Source organism: Cucurbita pepo, chromosome 12 (assembly GCF_057944985.1).
Source record: "Cucurbita pepo subsp. pepo isolate OVF chromosome 12, ASM5794498v1, whole genome shotgun sequence".
Classification (NCBI taxonomy): Eukaryota; Viridiplantae; Streptophyta; class Magnoliopsida; order Cucurbitales; family Cucurbitaceae; genus Cucurbita; species Cucurbita pepo.
The window spans coordinates 13,697,985-13,714,266 of record NC_141809.1 but is presented as its reverse complement, the minus strand read 5'-3'; the positions used below and the strand labels follow the sequence as shown (position 1 = coordinate 13,714,266).

The window sequence follows — 16,282 nt, the reverse complement described above, 5'->3', positions numbered from 1 at the left end:
ACGCGGTTTAAAGTTGTGAGGCTGACGGTGATACGTAACAGGCCAAAGCGGGCAATATCTGTTAATGGTGAGCTTGGGCTGTTACAAATAATATCTATGCCTCGATGTTTTTCATGTTACGGACTAGAGGAATACTACAATGTTAGCTGGCTTGAGATTGTCGGGTACAAATCCTCGTTCATGAATACTACAAAGTCCTCTCACGATCATTTAAGATACTCTTTCACCTCACTTTCGGGCAACCTCTCACGTCGTCGTGTAATCAAGTCATCTAAAGTACGCCTCGTTCATGAATACTACAAAGCCCTCTCACGATCATTTAAAGATACTCTTTCACCTCACTTTCGGGCAACCTCTCTCGTCGTCGTGTAATCAAGTCATCTAAAGTACGCTCCGTAGAATACTCCATCCATTTCTAATTTGTAATAGGAATTAAAATAGAGAAAGAATTAATTTAAAGTATTTTCTTTTTAAATGTTAATAGGGACTAAATTCATTTTATTTATCGTAATGAATTAAATGGAAATTAATTAGATTAAAATGGGAATTAAAATCTCAACAAATAAATTATTAAAAAGATATAATAAAATAAAATAATAATATGAACATAACGCACATTGCCATTGCCAACCAATTCGAAACTATGGACGTGCCCGCCACTCAGCGTTCATCTTCTTCCTTCTCCTTATTTACGTTCTCAAATTCCCCATTTCCTTCTGCAAATTCAGAGCTTGGCTATGGCGTTCCAATGGCTGCGAGATCTCAATTTTCAATTCAAGAAGCTTTTTCATCTCCTCACAGTCACTCTCCTCAGTCTCTCGCTTCCATTTTCATTCATTGTGTTTTGCAGGCTCGTTCGTTATCGGTATCTTCAGGTTCTTCTCCCTCATTCAACGCCTCTTGCTTCTTTTGCTTCCGTCGTCTCTGCCGACCGAGTTCTTCTTTTAGCTCTCATTTCGCTTATCGCCATTGCCGCTCTTCTCGATAACTTGTTCGGTAAATCCGTTGTTCTGACTAAATCATCCGGCCTGAGCGCGGCTTGGCTTGTTCTGTGTGCGTTACATGTCGGTATGGCCCTGGGGATCGACCAGGGAATGGCGATTGCAATCGACGCCTCGAGCTTAGGGCAGCGTAGAAGTTTGTGGTGCCGGATGATGTTCTTCCTAGGGTTTCACACGGCGATGATTCATTGGTCGAAGGCAGCGGTGAAGCCGGTGGTTGACGATACTGTTTTCGGAGCGCCGGTGATGGAGAGTTGGAGTGAAAGAGTCGCCATGGCAGTGAGCTTTGGAGGTATATGGTGGTGGAGGTTGAGAGATGAAGCTGAATCTCTGGCGATGGTTACGGAAAGCATGATGGAGCTTCTTATGGATCCAACTATGGCGGAATTCTCTGGTTTGGCTCTCTATTACCTCATCGTCGCGATCGGTTTCATCAAGATTTTGAGAAGCTTTGCTTGGTTTCTGAAGTTCTTGCTTCGCGACAGGAAGGATAAAAGTTCTTCCCAATCCAAACGGATCGAAGTCGTTTGAATTTTCCTTTTCTTGGTAAATCTCTCCATTCAAATCAAAGAAAGATAAATTTATGCAAAATTTTCGAATATTCCATGGATTTGATTAGATCATTACAGTCAACTGAATTCCAATTTTTCCTTCCCGTCTGAAATTTCTCTGCAACTATCGAAAATGGTGATCGTGATTATCGATACACAAAGATCATAGTATTATTGTATCTCTATTATTTGTAACCATACTGAAAAAGGGAAAGAGACAACAAATCGACCTCTGTTCTTTGTTTGTTTTGGTGGCTTAAATTTCAACATTTTTTGGTTGTCTTGTTAGAAAATGACAATCAGAGAGGCTTGTTTAGTAGTTTATAAACTTTGATTCTTGATCTTTTCCTTAACACTTGTTTGGGAATATCGAATATAGTAAAATAATCCGTAGGGATAATCTTCGGCTGATTTGTTTACAGAAATCTCTGCAGTGACATTGAGCTTAGGTTTGTTCATCAGCTTGGTTTAAATCAGAATTTTGACTGTTTTGTTTAGAAAAATCTGTTCATAGGTTCATTCATCAGCTTCCTTTGCTCTTTAATGGCTGATGATTTTTTTCCCTTCACACCATTTGATTTCAATGGCTCACTTGCAGGAACTTTCTTCCCCTCTAATGGCATCCACCAGAACCAGGAGACTGAGCTCAGAGGGAAAGAAGACGATTGTCCATTTGGAGAGTTAGGAGACTTCAACTTTGTCTCACCTGATCAATCTGGGTTTTACCAACAGGACATTCTCAAGATTGGAAATGAAACAGACTATCCACAGCCCAACTCAGATTGTCTGATTCTTAACGAAATTCTGTTCGGTATCGGTAACGATTTTACGCTTTCGGAATTGATTCAAGAGAAGTCAAAGATATCAGATAATCTGAATGCAGATTCTATCAGTAAACAAGTTTTGAGTCCATGTTTAGAATCTTTGCAGCTGCTAAACAGCTATGGCGGCAAAGTCAAGAGGATGAAGGGGACAGATCTTGAGAAACGAGGCGGTGAAGCCAGTGAGGAGAACAAAAGCTTGTCAACTGAAGAGATATTGAGGGTAGCTGGAGCGAGATATGTCCATTTCTTTCCTGAGGGGCATGATGAGTTCTACATGCCAATGCATCCTTGTGACTTCGCTCTCGCCGGTCTATCGGTGGACGAGCGAAACGACGTTGAGCTTGCCCATGTCCTCTTTGCTGCAGCTGAGAAAGTAAGCTACCAGCAATATGAGCGAGCGAGTAGGCTGCTCCAGCGCTGCGAATGGGCTGCCTCCCCCTCCAGTAATACCGTCCAGCGCCTCGTTTTTTACTTCGCAAAGGCCCTTAGGAAAAGAATCAACAGAGAAACTGGAAGGGAAACAATCAAGGAGCCAAAAGTAGATGAGGTAATGAGCCTTGAAGCACTTAGAGGATGCATGAAACTCCCTTTTCAGCAAGTGATGCATCTGACTGCTGTTCAAGCAATCTTTGAACATGTTAAACTGATCTCCATAGTCCATTTGATAGATCTTGAAATCAGGAGTGGAGTTCATTGGTCGGCTTTTATGAAATCACTTGAAGATTTGAAGGATGAGCTACCCATTAATCTTCTCAAGATCACTGCTGTTGTATCAGACAAAGGCCACTTGATAGAACAGGTAGGAAAGTGGTTGGAAAACGTTGCTGAGTCCCTAAACATACCCTTTTCATTCAAAGCAATCTTGGTATCAGATATGATGGAGCTAAAAGAAGAACACTTCGAAACCGAAGAACACGAAATGGTAGCAATCTACTCGCCCTTAGTGTTGAGAACCATGATCACAAAACCTGCTAGCTTGGAGAATCTGATGAGAGTAATCCGAAAGCTAAACCCATCGATAATGGTCGTTTCCGAGATCGAGGCAAATTATAACATATCATCATTCGTGAATCGCTTCATCGAATCCTTGTTCTTCACCGCTTCATACTTCGACTGCTTGAAAACTTGCATCGAAGAGGATGAAGACAGCAGAAGGAAGATCGAAGGGTTGTGCGGTGAAGGGATTGAAAACGTCGTTGCATCGGAAGGTAGCGATCGGGTGGTGAGGAGTGTGAAGATAGAGGTGTGGAGGGAGTTCTTTGGAAGGTTTAGAATGGAAGAAATGGAGCTGAGTGATTCATGTTTGAGCCAAGCTAAGTTTGTAGCTAAGGGGTTTGCTTATGGGAAGTTTTGCAGTTTGGAAAAGAATCAGAAATGTTTGATTGTTGGTTGGAAGGAAACTCCCATTATTTCTGTTTCAGCTTGGCGGTTTCTTTGACCCATTAGGAATATTGTGTTTTATTGGAATAAAAAGTATTTAAATAATTTATTTTTATTTTTTAATTTAAGGGTCGGGACGAAATTAAAAGTTTATGTTAAAAATGAATATAATGTAACAAACTTAGACTTTCATTTTTATCACGCATCAAACTTAGATAAGTGTTAGATATCGTAATTTTTATCATATGATATATTCTCGTTTAAAAATTCGTTGACATTTTAATTTTTATTTATAAATTTACGAGGTTAATTATTATTAATTTTAGTAAAAAAGAAATATACAAAAATCATTATAAACTTACTAATTTTATATAATATCGTATTTTGAAAAAAAAAATAATTAATGCATAAATTAACAATTGTTATAATAATATATATATATATATTTTATGATTAATTTTGTGTTATATAAATATTGGAAAATGAATGCATCTAAATAAAAATGGTTTTAATTATTTTTTTATTAAAAAAACACTATTTTTTTCCATATATTTTCATATTAAATAAATCCTGCCGCGAACGCTACTCTCTCTCTCCCCCAATAGGCTGCTTCAAGTGAAGCTTACTCTCCCAATATTGAACCCTAAACCCTCCCAGATCGCGAAGCGCAAATTCAGACGAGTTTCCACCGGTAGATGGTGGCGGCCGCAATCAGAACACCATAAGCAGTTCCTATCATCTTGTACCATCCGATCGCTTCGATCTTCTTCGGTAAGAACTCTGAGTTCTTTTCTAGATCCACCGTTTTCTTTGATTTTCGATTTTTTTTCGTTGGATTGTACGTATGTTTAATGTATGCGTTCTCTTTTGTCTCTTATTTGTTGAATTGGTGATTTGTACTCTTTCCGTTTTGGATTTTTTGGATTTGAATTTGATTTCGGGTAGGTGCAAGGGCTGGTTTTCTGTGCATTTTTTTTTTCGGCAAAACCTAGTTTCGATTTTCCTGGGGGATGGATTTGAGAGACTGCGATGGATGGTGTGGTGTTGAGTTTGATTGTATTTCATGGGTTTGGAGATGTTGAATGGAAATTTGGTGTCCTTTAGTGAAAATAAGCCAAAAAGGAGCAATCCATCAGAGCCGTTTTACTGGAATGGGGAACATACAGCAGAGGAGGGGAGGATTAGATTAGTATATTAGCAGAGATATATAACAATATGAATAAAAAGATAGCATAAGAACCAAAATCAATGAGTTTCTGTGATACATTACTTCAAAGATGAGGGAGGTTACACTTCCTTTTGGGTGTTTGGAACTAGAAAATTTTATGGTTATTTCTTATTTTAAACCATTCAAGTCCTTTTTCTGTAGAGCCTTTTGCCTTTTGTCTGATATCCATCGAGTTAAAATTCTAAATTTGACTGATTCATTAGATACATATTAGTCAAAACAAGATGATTTTCATGGAAGTTGTTTAGCTAGTATGCTACTTGAACCTTCTTATAATCCATATATTAAGGCTAGTTCACCGGTTCCACCGAATGCTCCTATCTCTCGTCAAAGATCGCGTGAGTGTGCAGTTATGCTTCGCCATAGAATAGATCAACCCAGTTCCCGCTTTTTCGGTGCACTCGCTTTATATCTCCGACACACAAGGAAGGACGCGGTGGGAAGAAAGCAGCCCTAGCCTCTGTCTGGCCGATCATTCCGCTGGCATCTTGCATTCACGCCTCTGTTTGACTGCCGCTCGGGGTTATATTTGTAGATTATATTAAGGAGATATTTCATCGAGTTGAAATTTGCCTGATTCATTAGATACATGTTAGTCAAAACAGGTTTTGAGATAATTTGTTTGATTTATAGATATCCAATAGACTTTTCATGGAATAAATGCTCTCATAAATGATTAGATTGTGTGTTAACACACTTTTTTAGACAGGAATTTTGAATTTGGTAACGATCATTGCAAGAGTGGCGCTTGCAAGCGAAAGGGCTGAAAAAGATGAGGCTACTTACACACAACATGCTCTCCTCCAACATCAAGGGCGTTGTCAATGGCTTCCCTCTCCGAATCGAGGTTGAGAAAGTTGTCGAGAAGCAGGTCGACTTCAACCCAGACTTCCTCAAGAACATGTTCTCCAAGATTGAATGGAAGCCCCTTGTCGATGCCTCTCGCACTATGGGCTATGCCGAACTTCCCGAGGAGGCGGAGTCGTCAATGCTCGATTCCCATGACTTTTTGCAACGATTCCACCATGCGCTTTTGGAGCTACATCTCGAGGAAGGCGCTCTTATTTGCCCGGAGACGGGCCGCCGATTCCCCGTCAATAAAGGTATCCCCAATTTGCTTCTTCACGAGGACGAAGTATGAGTTCGAGTTCCATAATGTATGAATTCCTCCGTTATATTCAGTGAGAGAAAGCAAGTTTCCAGAATTCATATCTGGATGTTTATGTGAATTGGAAAATTAGGATTGAAGCTAATTTATTATTTACTAAAAATAGTCCATTTTTATTTTAACTTTTCAGCTGTGTGACATTTTTTAACGGTTGAATTTGATGAAATTAAAAGTTTATGATAAAAATGGATATAACGTGACAAGTTCATCAATTTTTACTTTAAGCTTTTATAAACTTACTAATTTTATATAATATCATATTTTGTAAACTATATATATATATATATATATTAAATTATGCATAAATTAACAAGCGTTAAAACTCACAAATTATAATAAAATTTTAGTTTTTATTTTTTAACTAATTTTTAAAAAATTAAATGAAAGGGTAAAAATGGTAATATATATATATATATATTAAAAAAAACTAATTTTTGATATATTTTAATACTAAATAAAAGCTTGTTGACGTGTTCAAGTGGACCCTACTCTCTCTTATAGGCGCAAATTGGGACTCAAGTTTCCACCGATAAAAAGCCGAAGGCCGCACTCCGAAGACCATAACAGTTCCTATCATCTGGCGCCATACGGTTGCTTCTCGATCTCCCTGGTAAGAACTCGGAGTTCTCTAGATCCATCCTTCTCTTTGATTTTCGATCTTTTGTCTCTACCTTGTTTATTTTTTAATCTTTGGTGTGTGATTTCGTGTTTTAATTTGGTCTGATTATACGTACGTTGAATGAATGGGTTTTCTTTTGTCTCTTATTTGTTGAAATGGGGATTTGTACTCTTTTCGTTTTGGATTTTCTGGATTTGAATTTGATTTGGGGTATATGCAAGGGCTGCTTTTCTGTGCTTTTTGTTTTTCTTTTTTCGGCAAAACCTAGTTTCGATTTTCCTGGTATAGATTTGAGAGACTGCGATGGATGGTGTGGTGTTTAGTTTGATGGAATTTCATGGGTTTGGAGATGTTGAATGGAAATTTGGTGTCCTTTAGTGTAAATAAGCCAAAAGGCAGCAATCCATCTGAGCCCTTTTACTGGAACGGGGAACGTAGTACAGCAGAGGAGGGGAGGATGAGAAATTTAGCCACAGCTGCAAGAAAGAGGGTAGATTAGTATATTACCAGAGATACATAATAGCATCAATAAAGATAGCTTGATTAAGATGGCCAGCCATCATCCGTTGTTGCTTTTTCTTCATTTCCCATAAGAACCAAAATCAATGAGTTTCTGTGATAGATTACTTTCAAAGATGAGAAGGTGTCTCGTAGATGATGACCCCTTTTGGCTATTTTGTAGTGCATTTGACTTGATGGAAACAGCAACGACTTTTAGGGGATCAATATAACTTGGGAGGAGGTTTGATCTCTAGGGAGGCCACACTTCCTTTTGGGTGTTTGTAACTATTAAATTTTATGGTTATTTCTTCTTATAAACCATTGGAGCCCTTTTTCTGTAAGGCTTTTGCCTTTTGTCTTGGCCTTTGGCTTGGGCTGATTTCTTTTGTGTTGTGTATTGCCCATTTGCATATTCTTTCATTTTCTTCGTTTAATCATTTATGATGATCATAACAATAAATGAAGCCTAGTTTCCTTCACTTCGTTTCCTAAGTAGGGAGGGATGTTATTGCTTTTTAAAGGATGAAAGTCCTCTTTGAACTTGCCCTTGCCCTTGCCCTTGCAAATATTGTGTTCAAGTTTCCTTGTTCTAATAAGTGTTCGCCTTCGATATCTTGGGCAGATTTTCTTACCGTCTTAAAACTAGAAAAGAAAATGGCTGCTGGAAGGGTAGCTCACGTCACGCTTAAAGGACCGAGTGTCGTCAAGGAGATATTGACTGGAATGGGAGTGGCTTTGTTTGCTGGTAGCTTTTGGAAAATGCATCAGTGGAATGAGCAGAGGAAAGTGAGAGCTTTCTATGATCTACTCGAGAAGGGTGAGATCGGTGTCGTTGTCGATGAAGAATAGATCTTACACTCTATCATGATATTGTTGAACACATTCACCAGTTTGTTTATCATTTTTTGAAAACCTCTTTGTTTTGCTCTTTGGATTAGAGATGATGACCTGTTTATCTTTTGCATCAGTTTCTACAAATAAGATATGAGAGAGATTTTGGTGGACTTAATAATTAACCTTATTTCATGATTTATTAGTCTTTTGTGCATCATCAGAGCCAAAAGGCTATCCTGGAATTGTGCAATGCAGTGATGTTTATGGAGGGCATAGAGTATTTGTTATGATTTGCTAGACATTTGTGGATCCCTTCCAGCGTTCGACCTTGGTGGAGTGCTTGATTTGGTCAAATGAACATTGGTTGTGAAATCAATCCATATATTTCAATGCATACAATTTCTTTTCCCTATGGAATTATTGCTTAGCTCAGACGGGAGAAAATGTGAACTTTATTTGTGCATTTAGAACCAGAAATGTTAGCTGTTTGTCGAATTCTTCCTTGATTATGAAATGATGAACGATATATGCAGCACTTGTGTGTCGCTTTTGAGTGGTTTGGCTAAGAATCGTTTAACTCGATTGCAATCATGATAACCTAGAACAAAAATTGAAATTTGAATGGTTTGTCTTCCTTCTTTAGTTACATGCTGTCAAAGTTGTGAGGATTGTTTATTCGTTTTTGGCTTGTAACATTGATTTCTTTCAAGTTGTTTTCAATGCATTTCCACGTGATCTGATCTTATGTGAAGTTTGTCCGTAAACTGACTTGTTCGAAGTTGTTTGCAATTGACTTGTCCGAAGTTGTTTGCAAACTGACTTGTCCAAAGTTGTTTGCAAACTGACTTGTCCAAAGTTGTTTGCAAACTGAACTGACTTGTCCGAAATTTGTCTGCAAACTGACTTGACTTGTTTGTTGGGTTAGAAGTGGTTGCAAACTGACTTGACTTGTTTGACTTGACGTTACTTTTTTTTTTTTAAGAAATAGTTAGAAGTGGTTGCAAACTGTTAGAAGTGGTTGACATGAGAGTGCAGATTCTATGTTATTTTTTTTTTAAAGAAATAGTAGTTTTGAAATGGGGAATAAATGTGGGATGCACTTTAATTCTAAATTTTAAAAAATTAGGTCTACTACACCTTCAGTTCACACAACCTTCTCCCTCTAAACTCTTCTTCCTCTCATGCAAAGGCGCAATAGCAAGAAGAAAACAAAAAATTGGTCACACCTTAAAAACCTATGATTTTCATTTTATGGGAATCGATTGTTCAGGTTTTAGGTGCTAATTTGTGTAAATTCGTATCTAATAAAACATTGATAATCCATCCCAAAATCATTTGACGATGAGATAACTCAGTATCTTATAAAAATAGTAAGGGTTCGAGCCAGAGATCCTTACCAAATGCAACATTTCTAAGTCTTATATTCTATTCAACCACTATCAACTTAGGAATTTACCAGATCTGAGAGCTAAGAGACGTTTATTTATAGAAATAAATTCACAAAATAGCAACTAATTTTATCTTTTTACCTTGCGGGAAAAAGAAGCAGATAACTGCTTCTGAAGATTCAGGTAGCCATCCTTCAAATTGTTTACATGTAAATTTTCGCCTCCATAAATCATATAAATAGCAACCAGAACGTGACTTACCAACTATGTGTCTCTTCAATATGATGTAAAATTCTTACCAAAAGCCACTTTTTATTTTAACCTTCAATGATACGACTTCAGAAGCATGGATCTGTATCTCCCCATGCACGTTGTTGTGCTTAGAGGGTCCTCCTCCATGCTTCTTATTTTACAAATTAACTCCCCACTTCAGTCTTGGCCGCAAAACATCAGCAAGAACAACTGCACAATAAAAGCAGAATGCCTCAGGAGTTGCCATGCAGACATGTGTAAGAGGAATTATTTTTCCTGTCTTTCCTTTCTGTTTTATAATTCTAGGTTAAAATAGTTTGTTCACTTATTTCAGATTATTAAAAGTAAAGCACTTACCACAACGATGATCTTTGAATAGAGTAAAATCCATCATGATCAGGAGTTTAATTCTCTGTGCCACCACCTCCAGAACCAGCAACAACTTTCCCTTCGGAATCTCCTGCTTCATTGCCTTCCTCTTTGCTTTTATCCACATCTTGACCTGAATCAGAAGGGTTAGAGGAACAGTATTTGTTCAGCCATCGATCAGTTTCCCAGAGGACATGCATGATACTTTCTCGTGCAGAATAACCATGGCTTTCAAAGGGAAGAACCACAAGGCGACACAATGCTCCATGGCCTTTCAAGGCATTGAAAAATCGATCGGACTGCAAAGCATGCAAACCCACGATATAAGTTTCTTAGCAAGTTAAAAAAGAAACTGTAGGCATTAACTGCTTGAACCTCAGCAAAGAGAAAGGAACTAGAGAATAATAACGTTATCGTTTCATCATTTATTGGTTCAAGGAAACAGAACCAAACGGTTAAAATTCCAGACCATACCTGCATGGGTAAAGTTCCTGGGTTGTTGTCTTCTTCACCATGAATGAGTAAAATTGGCTTCTTTATTTTATTTGCTGATACAAATGGACTCATCTCTACGTATGTGTTGGTTGCTTCCCAAAGAGTTCTATCCTCGTTCTATGACAATAAAGTATGACCGCAGATAAGCAGAACAAATGATAGGTAGAGTAGAAATGTGTGGTGTTGGAACATTTTTAAGCATTGGAATTTAAGACATATCACTTTCGTATGGTCACAGTTTAGAGAAAGACAGCAGTTAAATATGCAACTACCTGAAAGCCAAAAGGGGTCAGTGTTCTGTTATAGGCACCGGAGCGAGCAATTCCACAGCAAAAAAGATGGGGAGCATGAGCCAGAAGGTTTGCAGTCATGAACGCACCGTATGAATGTCCACCAACTGCAATCTTGTTAGGATGAGCAACCTAGTCATGGTGGCATATCAACATGGTTAATTATTTTATATACCAAGAGAATATTTATAAAGAAAACACAACACTCACCCCCCGTCTAATGACCTCCAATACCGCAGCCTCTGCACTCGCAACCAATTGCTCTACATATCTAGTAAAGTATGTGTGTTTTAGTATTTTTAACAAAATTGGATTATTTAAAGAAAGTAACGAATGAAAATATTTGAATTGAGTACGGACAGATAAGAATAAATAAAACCTTATAGATGTTCAGTTTCAAGAGAAGGGTCAAGGAGAAAGGCCTAAATACTAAATCGTGCACAGCAAGATACTTTAAAGATATAAAATAAATTGGAATGGGGGAAAATGGTCGCAAAGAGGGCTGCTCAGTTTTGAGAACGATCTATATTACATCAATCTTTTCATATCTCAAATCTTGCAATAACTGCATGTAACTATTGTCATTGTGAGATACTCAGAACTGCATGTATGTAGAACAGATTTTGAGGATATATAAAACTACTTATGCACAGTGTAGTAGTTTGTGGTTGATGATCTGCACATATACTAAACCCCCATGTAGAATATTTATTAGCTATGTAAGACCTAGCTCTAGTGTTACCTTATTATGGTTGGACACAACTTTAATGCACCTAAGCACACAACCAAATATCCAAGAATTACTCATTGCAGCCTACTTTCCAGATGAGTGCTGATAAATTCTTTAGTTTTTGTATAAATATCAAAAAATATGGACAAAACCAATGTAAGCTTTCTGGAACGAACTACATAATTGGGGTCGATCAGGGAAAAAGAACCATGATTTTAGAAAATATGCTACCAATTACCTATCATTTGCCTCCTCGTTACCTTCACCTATGATAGGTATTGTTGGTCCAGCCAAAATAGCAAACCTGAAAGACTTGAAGAACTATGTTAAGAACAAATATACTATGATCCAAAAATAATGTAAAGTCAATAATTTTGAAGAAACACTTCTACCCGCGAGCCAACCAAAGAAGAGCAGATGTTGAACCTATACTGGCAAACTCATTAGGGGAACCACGAACTTGTCCAGCTGCATCTTTGCTTTTGAACTCCCCAGGGTAAGACCAGATCAAGCAGGGAAGAGGGCCATCTTTTGCTGGATCATAGTTTGGTGGCAGATAAAGTGTAGCTGTCATTTGAACTCCATCTTTTCTCTCGTATCTGATCATCTCTTTCTGCAGTGATTTCAGCTGTGGATATGGATGGGGGAATTTTGTAATTTGACTTGCTTTCTTATCAGGCCACCTCAGAATGTAGTACTGGGTATTTTCAGTTTTGGATTCTTTGGAAATAAAAAATTTCAGCTCATCAAGATTTAAATCTCCTTCTTTCTTGTCAGACATTAAAGCCACAACGCACTCATAATATGTTTCTTTGTCGCTCTTCCATATTCTTTCTTTGCTGCCTGTGTTTCTGAAGGAATATTTTCAGAACCGTTGTGGCATTAATAGCACTAACAAGAGAGACTAAACAAGAAATGATTAAACTAAACCACTTACATGTCAAATAAGTCAATAAAAGGGATGTTCCCTTCAGGAGTAGCACCACTACCATTTAGTAGAACATATGTGCCTTCATAATTTTCCTTCTTTAACTTTGCAATTACGTATGTCCCAAGAGGAGTCCTCCGCAGCATCGGTGACCCAGGGTCTGAATACACATCTTCTGATGACCTATCAAATAGAATGCGAGGATTGTACTCTTTAGATCCAGGAGAGATTACCCAAGTTCGTACTCTGCGGGTCTTGTACCAAGATTCATAAACTAGAGCCAGTGAATCATCACACCAATATATTCCTCTGCAGCAATAAACAGGATGAACGTATAAAAACAAAGTTTCCAGGTTGTCAATTTGATTTAGAAGATTTATAAAAGAGAACCCAAAACTGAAACTACTCTATATAACATTTTAAGATAGCAGGCAACCTCTAAATAAGAACACCAAAAGAACCACAAATTTATAAGAAAAATTAATATTTTTGGTACGAAAAGATATAATAGTAATTGAAGCAGAAATTGAGAAAGAAATATTTTAGGGACTTTAACAAAATTATGTGATAAGAGAATTGGATAAGCTTAGGCAAGACCATGTATGATTTGAATTCCCGAAGGTGGACCAGTTTCCATCTTTAATATACTATCAGTTTTTGCAGACATCTTCAGGGTGTTGTAACTCCAGGGAACATGTTTAACCGAATACGTGATTGAGATACAAATAAAATAACGTTCTGTTAAAGTTAAGGAATATCATAGTAAAAGGCTGTTTTCACCTTTACAAGCGGCTATCTAAAATAATAACCAGGATAAGAGGAAGGAAAAAGATACCCATAACGAAGATCAAGTTTATGCAGTATCTCTGGCTGTTCACCTTCTACTGGTTCGGCAGATTGTGTATAACCAATATCACGAGGAGAAACCTCTATTCTGGCATCTCCACCATCTTGAGTTTCCACCCTACGAATTTAGAAAAAGTAAACAAAAAAATTTAAATGAGCACAATAAAACAAGAACAACTGCTGACAGTTATTAGTAAGCATGAACCAATTATCTTCCTTAAATGGTGGCATATGACATACAAAAAAAGTTAAAAGATAAGTAAACATATAGAAAAGGGATGTCCAAAAATATGCAAATAGCGGTAAAGAACAAGGAACTCAAATGCACACCAGTAGAGTGTCGATGGCTTATCTGCTCTCCAACTGATGGAACGCATCCCCTTTCTTACACTGTTGAATGCAATGGGGATATCCTCAGCAAGAGGCAAATGACAAAGCTCCCTAACAAATTTTCCATCAGTTGTCCACACAGCTACCTTTTTAGGAAATCTACTACATGGAACGGTAAAAGAATACGGCCGGTGAATGGTACTAATCAAAATATATTTGTGATCAGGGGAAGGGTCCAGTGACGTATATATAGCTGGTGTGCCAAACTCCATAACTGTTCCATCCAATGAACCCAAAACAAGCTGGATAGTGGCGTAATAGTCGAATAAATCTTCATCATATTTGTCCTTTAGCAAATCCTGAAAGGTTCTAGCTTGAATAATGTTCTTCTGCTCATTTGATTGAACTTTTGGACCATGGGGAACTAAAGGTTTCTTTGGTGGATCTCCACGAGAGGAAGGAATGGTGCATACTAACAAAGTAGAATCGTTTACCCAAACAAAATTCTCAAAAACTGCATTCACATAGATGTCTGTATTCTGAAACAAAGGTCTAGCTTTCCCAGTTTCGACATCAGCAACCCAAACTCTAAGTTTACTGCTACTACCATCTTCCTCGTCAACTCGCACGCTGAAAGATAAATGGCGGCCATCGGGTGACCAGGTAACGAAATTAATCTTAGCACCATCTGGTAAGCCATGTACCTCCTTCTCTGGACCTAGGGAATCATCAGGCATCAACTGATGAATGCCTATTCCAGTGTAAAACGACATTCGACTTCTGCAATTGCTCTGTCCATCAATACGTATACCAGCCAGCTTTTCTTCTGGTTTTGCAAGTTCAGATATTGGAGGCAATGACCTCCGCTTGAGGAACAATAATTTATCCCTGTATGGCGAGAATGACAATATGGGGAGCGGTGGAGCATCAACAATGTCCCTGATTTCAGCAGGAGGAAGACGATACCCAACACCAAGAACTGAATTCTCTGAATAAAAGTGTCGCGAGTTAGAAACACCATTGCAATCATCAAATAAAAGTTCGAGCAAGGATTTGATTTCACTAGGCAAGCCACGAACAAACTTAATTACAAAGCTCAAAATTCACCAGTGGAAACATAATGAATTTCAACTAGGCACTTGTTCATACAAGTAGCATATGTAATATATATCTTAAACGGAGAAAGAGGAAGTTACTTCCAGATTAGAAAAGGCGCGAAACGCATCGGGTAGGTACGAATCACGATCGTAGAAGAGCAATATAATCTAATATGATTCGCCGAAGTCCGTGATCTAAGATTAATAAAATCATTCCCACCAATTCTCTGACCAATTCAACTAAACATATTTAAATCACCAGTTTAAATAAACAATCGCAGATAGACAGCCACGAGAGAACGAAAATAATAATAATAATCATAACAAACCGATACTCTCTTCCAGTACCGTCGTTTTCAGTATCTACTAAAGCTGAAGAGGACGAAACGGAGCCATTGGAGCCACCGCCACCGCCACCGCCACCGCCACCGCCACCGCCATTCTCGGAGACGATCGCGTTGAGAGGAACAGAGCTGCTGAATCTAGATGAAGCCATGAGGAACGGAGTCGAGAGTGGTGTAGCGTGCAATATGCGGCGAGTTCTTGGACTGATAGGATGCGAAATGGAGGAGGAGAGAGAAAGGGCGCGCCAGTCAGTGCAAGAACATCGTCGTCTTCATCTTCATCGACGGTGAGACGAAGAAAGCGGTTGGATTGGCGGACCAGTTGCAATTGCCCAAAACCACTTCCACTACTCTCGACCGTATTCAATCATACCCCTCCACAGAATATCAAAATTTTCTTTAATTTATATATACTCGAATATTAATTTTTTAAGTTATAATGGAGTTTTAATTATTGAGATTTATGTTTATTAAATTATTAAATTTTCAAACTTATAAATTTAGTATTTTCTAAAAATAAAAATATTCACACAAATTTATATAATTATTTGTTTTCGTCTAAAACACAGAAGAAAAGTAAAAAGAAGAGAAAAAGATTCGCAGAAAAGTGAAACCTTTGTATTTAATAATGATTCTATGCACCAAAATTATTCAAAAATAAAATTATACATTCCTTTCCCTTTCAGACTTTTCACCTTTGCCCTTCCCGGCTTATGTTAGGTTTCCACATTCTTATAAAGAGTGATTTGTTTTCCATCACAATCCACCTCCCTTCGGGACCCAACGTCCTCGCTGGCACTCGTTCCTTTATCCAATCGATGTGGGACCGCTCCCAAATCCACCCCCTTTAATGCCCAACGTCCTTACTGACACATTGGCTCGTGTCTACCTCCCTTTGGGGAACAGTGAGAAGGCTGGCACATCGTCCGACGACTAGCTCTGATACCATATATAACAGCCCAGATCCACCGCTAGCAGATATTGCCCTCTTTGGCTTTCCCTTTCGGGCTTCCCCTCAAAACTTTAAAACGCATATGGTGGGGGAAGGTTTCCATACCCTTATAAATGGTGGTTTGTTATCCTCCCCAACCAATGTGAGACATCACA

General features: G+C 38.2%; 5 protein-coding genes across 6 annotated transcripts; 4 read left to right on the top strand and 1 right to left on the bottom strand.

Moving 5' to 3' along the window:
* Positions 1-712: 712 nt before the first annotated feature.
* LOC111806599 (uncharacterized) lies at positions 713-2,287 on the top strand. Its single transcript, XM_023691975.2, has 2 exons — positions 713-1,547; positions 2,151-2,287. Exon 1 carries the CDS (start codon positions 738-740, stop codon positions 1,530-1,532), a length of 795 nt encoding a protein of 264 aa, XP_023547743.1. The 5' UTR covers positions 713-737; the 3' UTR covers positions 1,533-1,547; positions 2,151-2,287.
* LOC111806598 (DELLA protein RGL1-like) lies at positions 1,557-3,861 on the top strand. Its single transcript, XM_023691973.2, has one exon. It carries the CDS (start codon positions 2,096-2,098, stop codon positions 3,812-3,814), a length of 1,719 nt encoding a protein of 572 aa, XP_023547741.2. The 5' UTR covers positions 1,557-2,095; the 3' UTR covers positions 3,815-3,861.
* Positions 3,862-4,334: 473 nt separating this feature from the next.
* Positions 4,335-6,274, top strand: LOC111807431 (multifunctional methyltransferase subunit TRM112 homolog A). The gene is made up of 2 exons (XM_023693164.2): positions 4,335-4,527; positions 5,690-6,274. Exon 2 carries the CDS (start codon positions 5,757-5,759, stop codon positions 6,123-6,125), a length of 369 nt encoding a protein of 122 aa, XP_023548932.1. The 5' UTR covers positions 4,335-4,527; positions 5,690-5,756; the 3' UTR covers positions 6,126-6,274.
* Positions 5,947-8,301, top strand: LOC111807432 (cytochrome c oxidase subunit 5C). Of its 2 annotated transcripts, XM_023693165.2 has the most exons (4): positions 5,947-6,087; positions 6,654-6,762; positions 7,454-7,513; positions 7,895-8,301. In XM_023693165.2, exon 4 carries the CDS (start codon positions 7,927-7,929, stop codon positions 8,119-8,121), a length of 195 nt encoding a protein of 64 aa, XP_023548933.1. In that variant the 5' UTR covers positions 5,947-6,087; positions 6,654-6,762; positions 7,454-7,513; positions 7,895-7,926; the 3' UTR covers positions 8,122-8,301. The 2 variants fall into 2 exon arrangements, with proteins under 2 accessions (XP_023548933.1, XP_086985498.1); XM_087129372.1 differs by lacking the exon at positions 7,454-7,513 and having other exon boundaries at positions 5,955-6,087.
* Positions 8,302-9,602: 1,301 nt separating this feature from the next.
* Positions 9,603-15,557, bottom strand: LOC111806830 (putative glutamyl endopeptidase, chloroplastic). Its single transcript, XM_023692321.2, has 11 exons — positions 15,180-15,557; positions 13,735-14,722; positions 13,394-13,522; positions 12,568-12,867; positions 12,023-12,481; positions 11,869-11,934; positions 11,111-11,171; positions 10,883-11,032; positions 10,590-10,727; positions 10,104-10,414; positions 9,603-9,956 (listed from the first exon to the last, which is right to left on the bottom strand). Exons 1-10 carry the CDS (start codon positions 15,325-15,327, stop codon positions 10,151-10,153), a joined length of 2,703 nt encoding a protein of 900 aa, XP_023548089.2. The 5' UTR covers positions 15,328-15,557; the 3' UTR covers positions 9,603-9,956; positions 10,104-10,150.
* Between the last annotated feature and the right edge of the window lie 725 nt (positions 15,558-16,282).

Coding starts and splice junctions, on each gene's coding strand:
- LOC111806830 (XM_023692321.2), bottom strand. CDS start 15,327: ATGGCTTCATCTAGATTCAGCAGCTCTGTTCCTCTCAACGCGATCGTC. Junction 13,523..13,734: donor AAGCCATCGACACTCTACTG/GTGTGCATTTGA, acceptor CTAAATTCGTAG/GGTGGAAACTCAAGATGGTG. Junction 10,728..10,882: donor TGACCCCTTTTGGCTTTCAG/GTAGTTGCATAT, acceptor TTATTGTCATAG/AACGAGGATAGAACTCTTTG.
- LOC111806599 (XM_023691975.2), top strand. CDS start 738: ATGGCGTTCCAATGGCTGCGAGATCTCAATTTTCAATTCAAGAAGCTT.
- LOC111807431 (XM_023693164.2), top strand. CDS start 5,757: ATGAGGCTACTTACACACAACATGCTCTCCTCCAACATCAAGGGCGTT.
- LOC111806598 (XM_023691973.2), top strand. CDS start 2,096: ATGGCTGATGATTTTTTTCCCTTCACACCATTTGATTTCAATGGCTCA.
- LOC111807432 (XM_023693165.2), top strand. CDS start 7,927: ATGGCTGCTGGAAGGGTAGCTCACGTCACGCTTAAAGGACCGAGTGTC.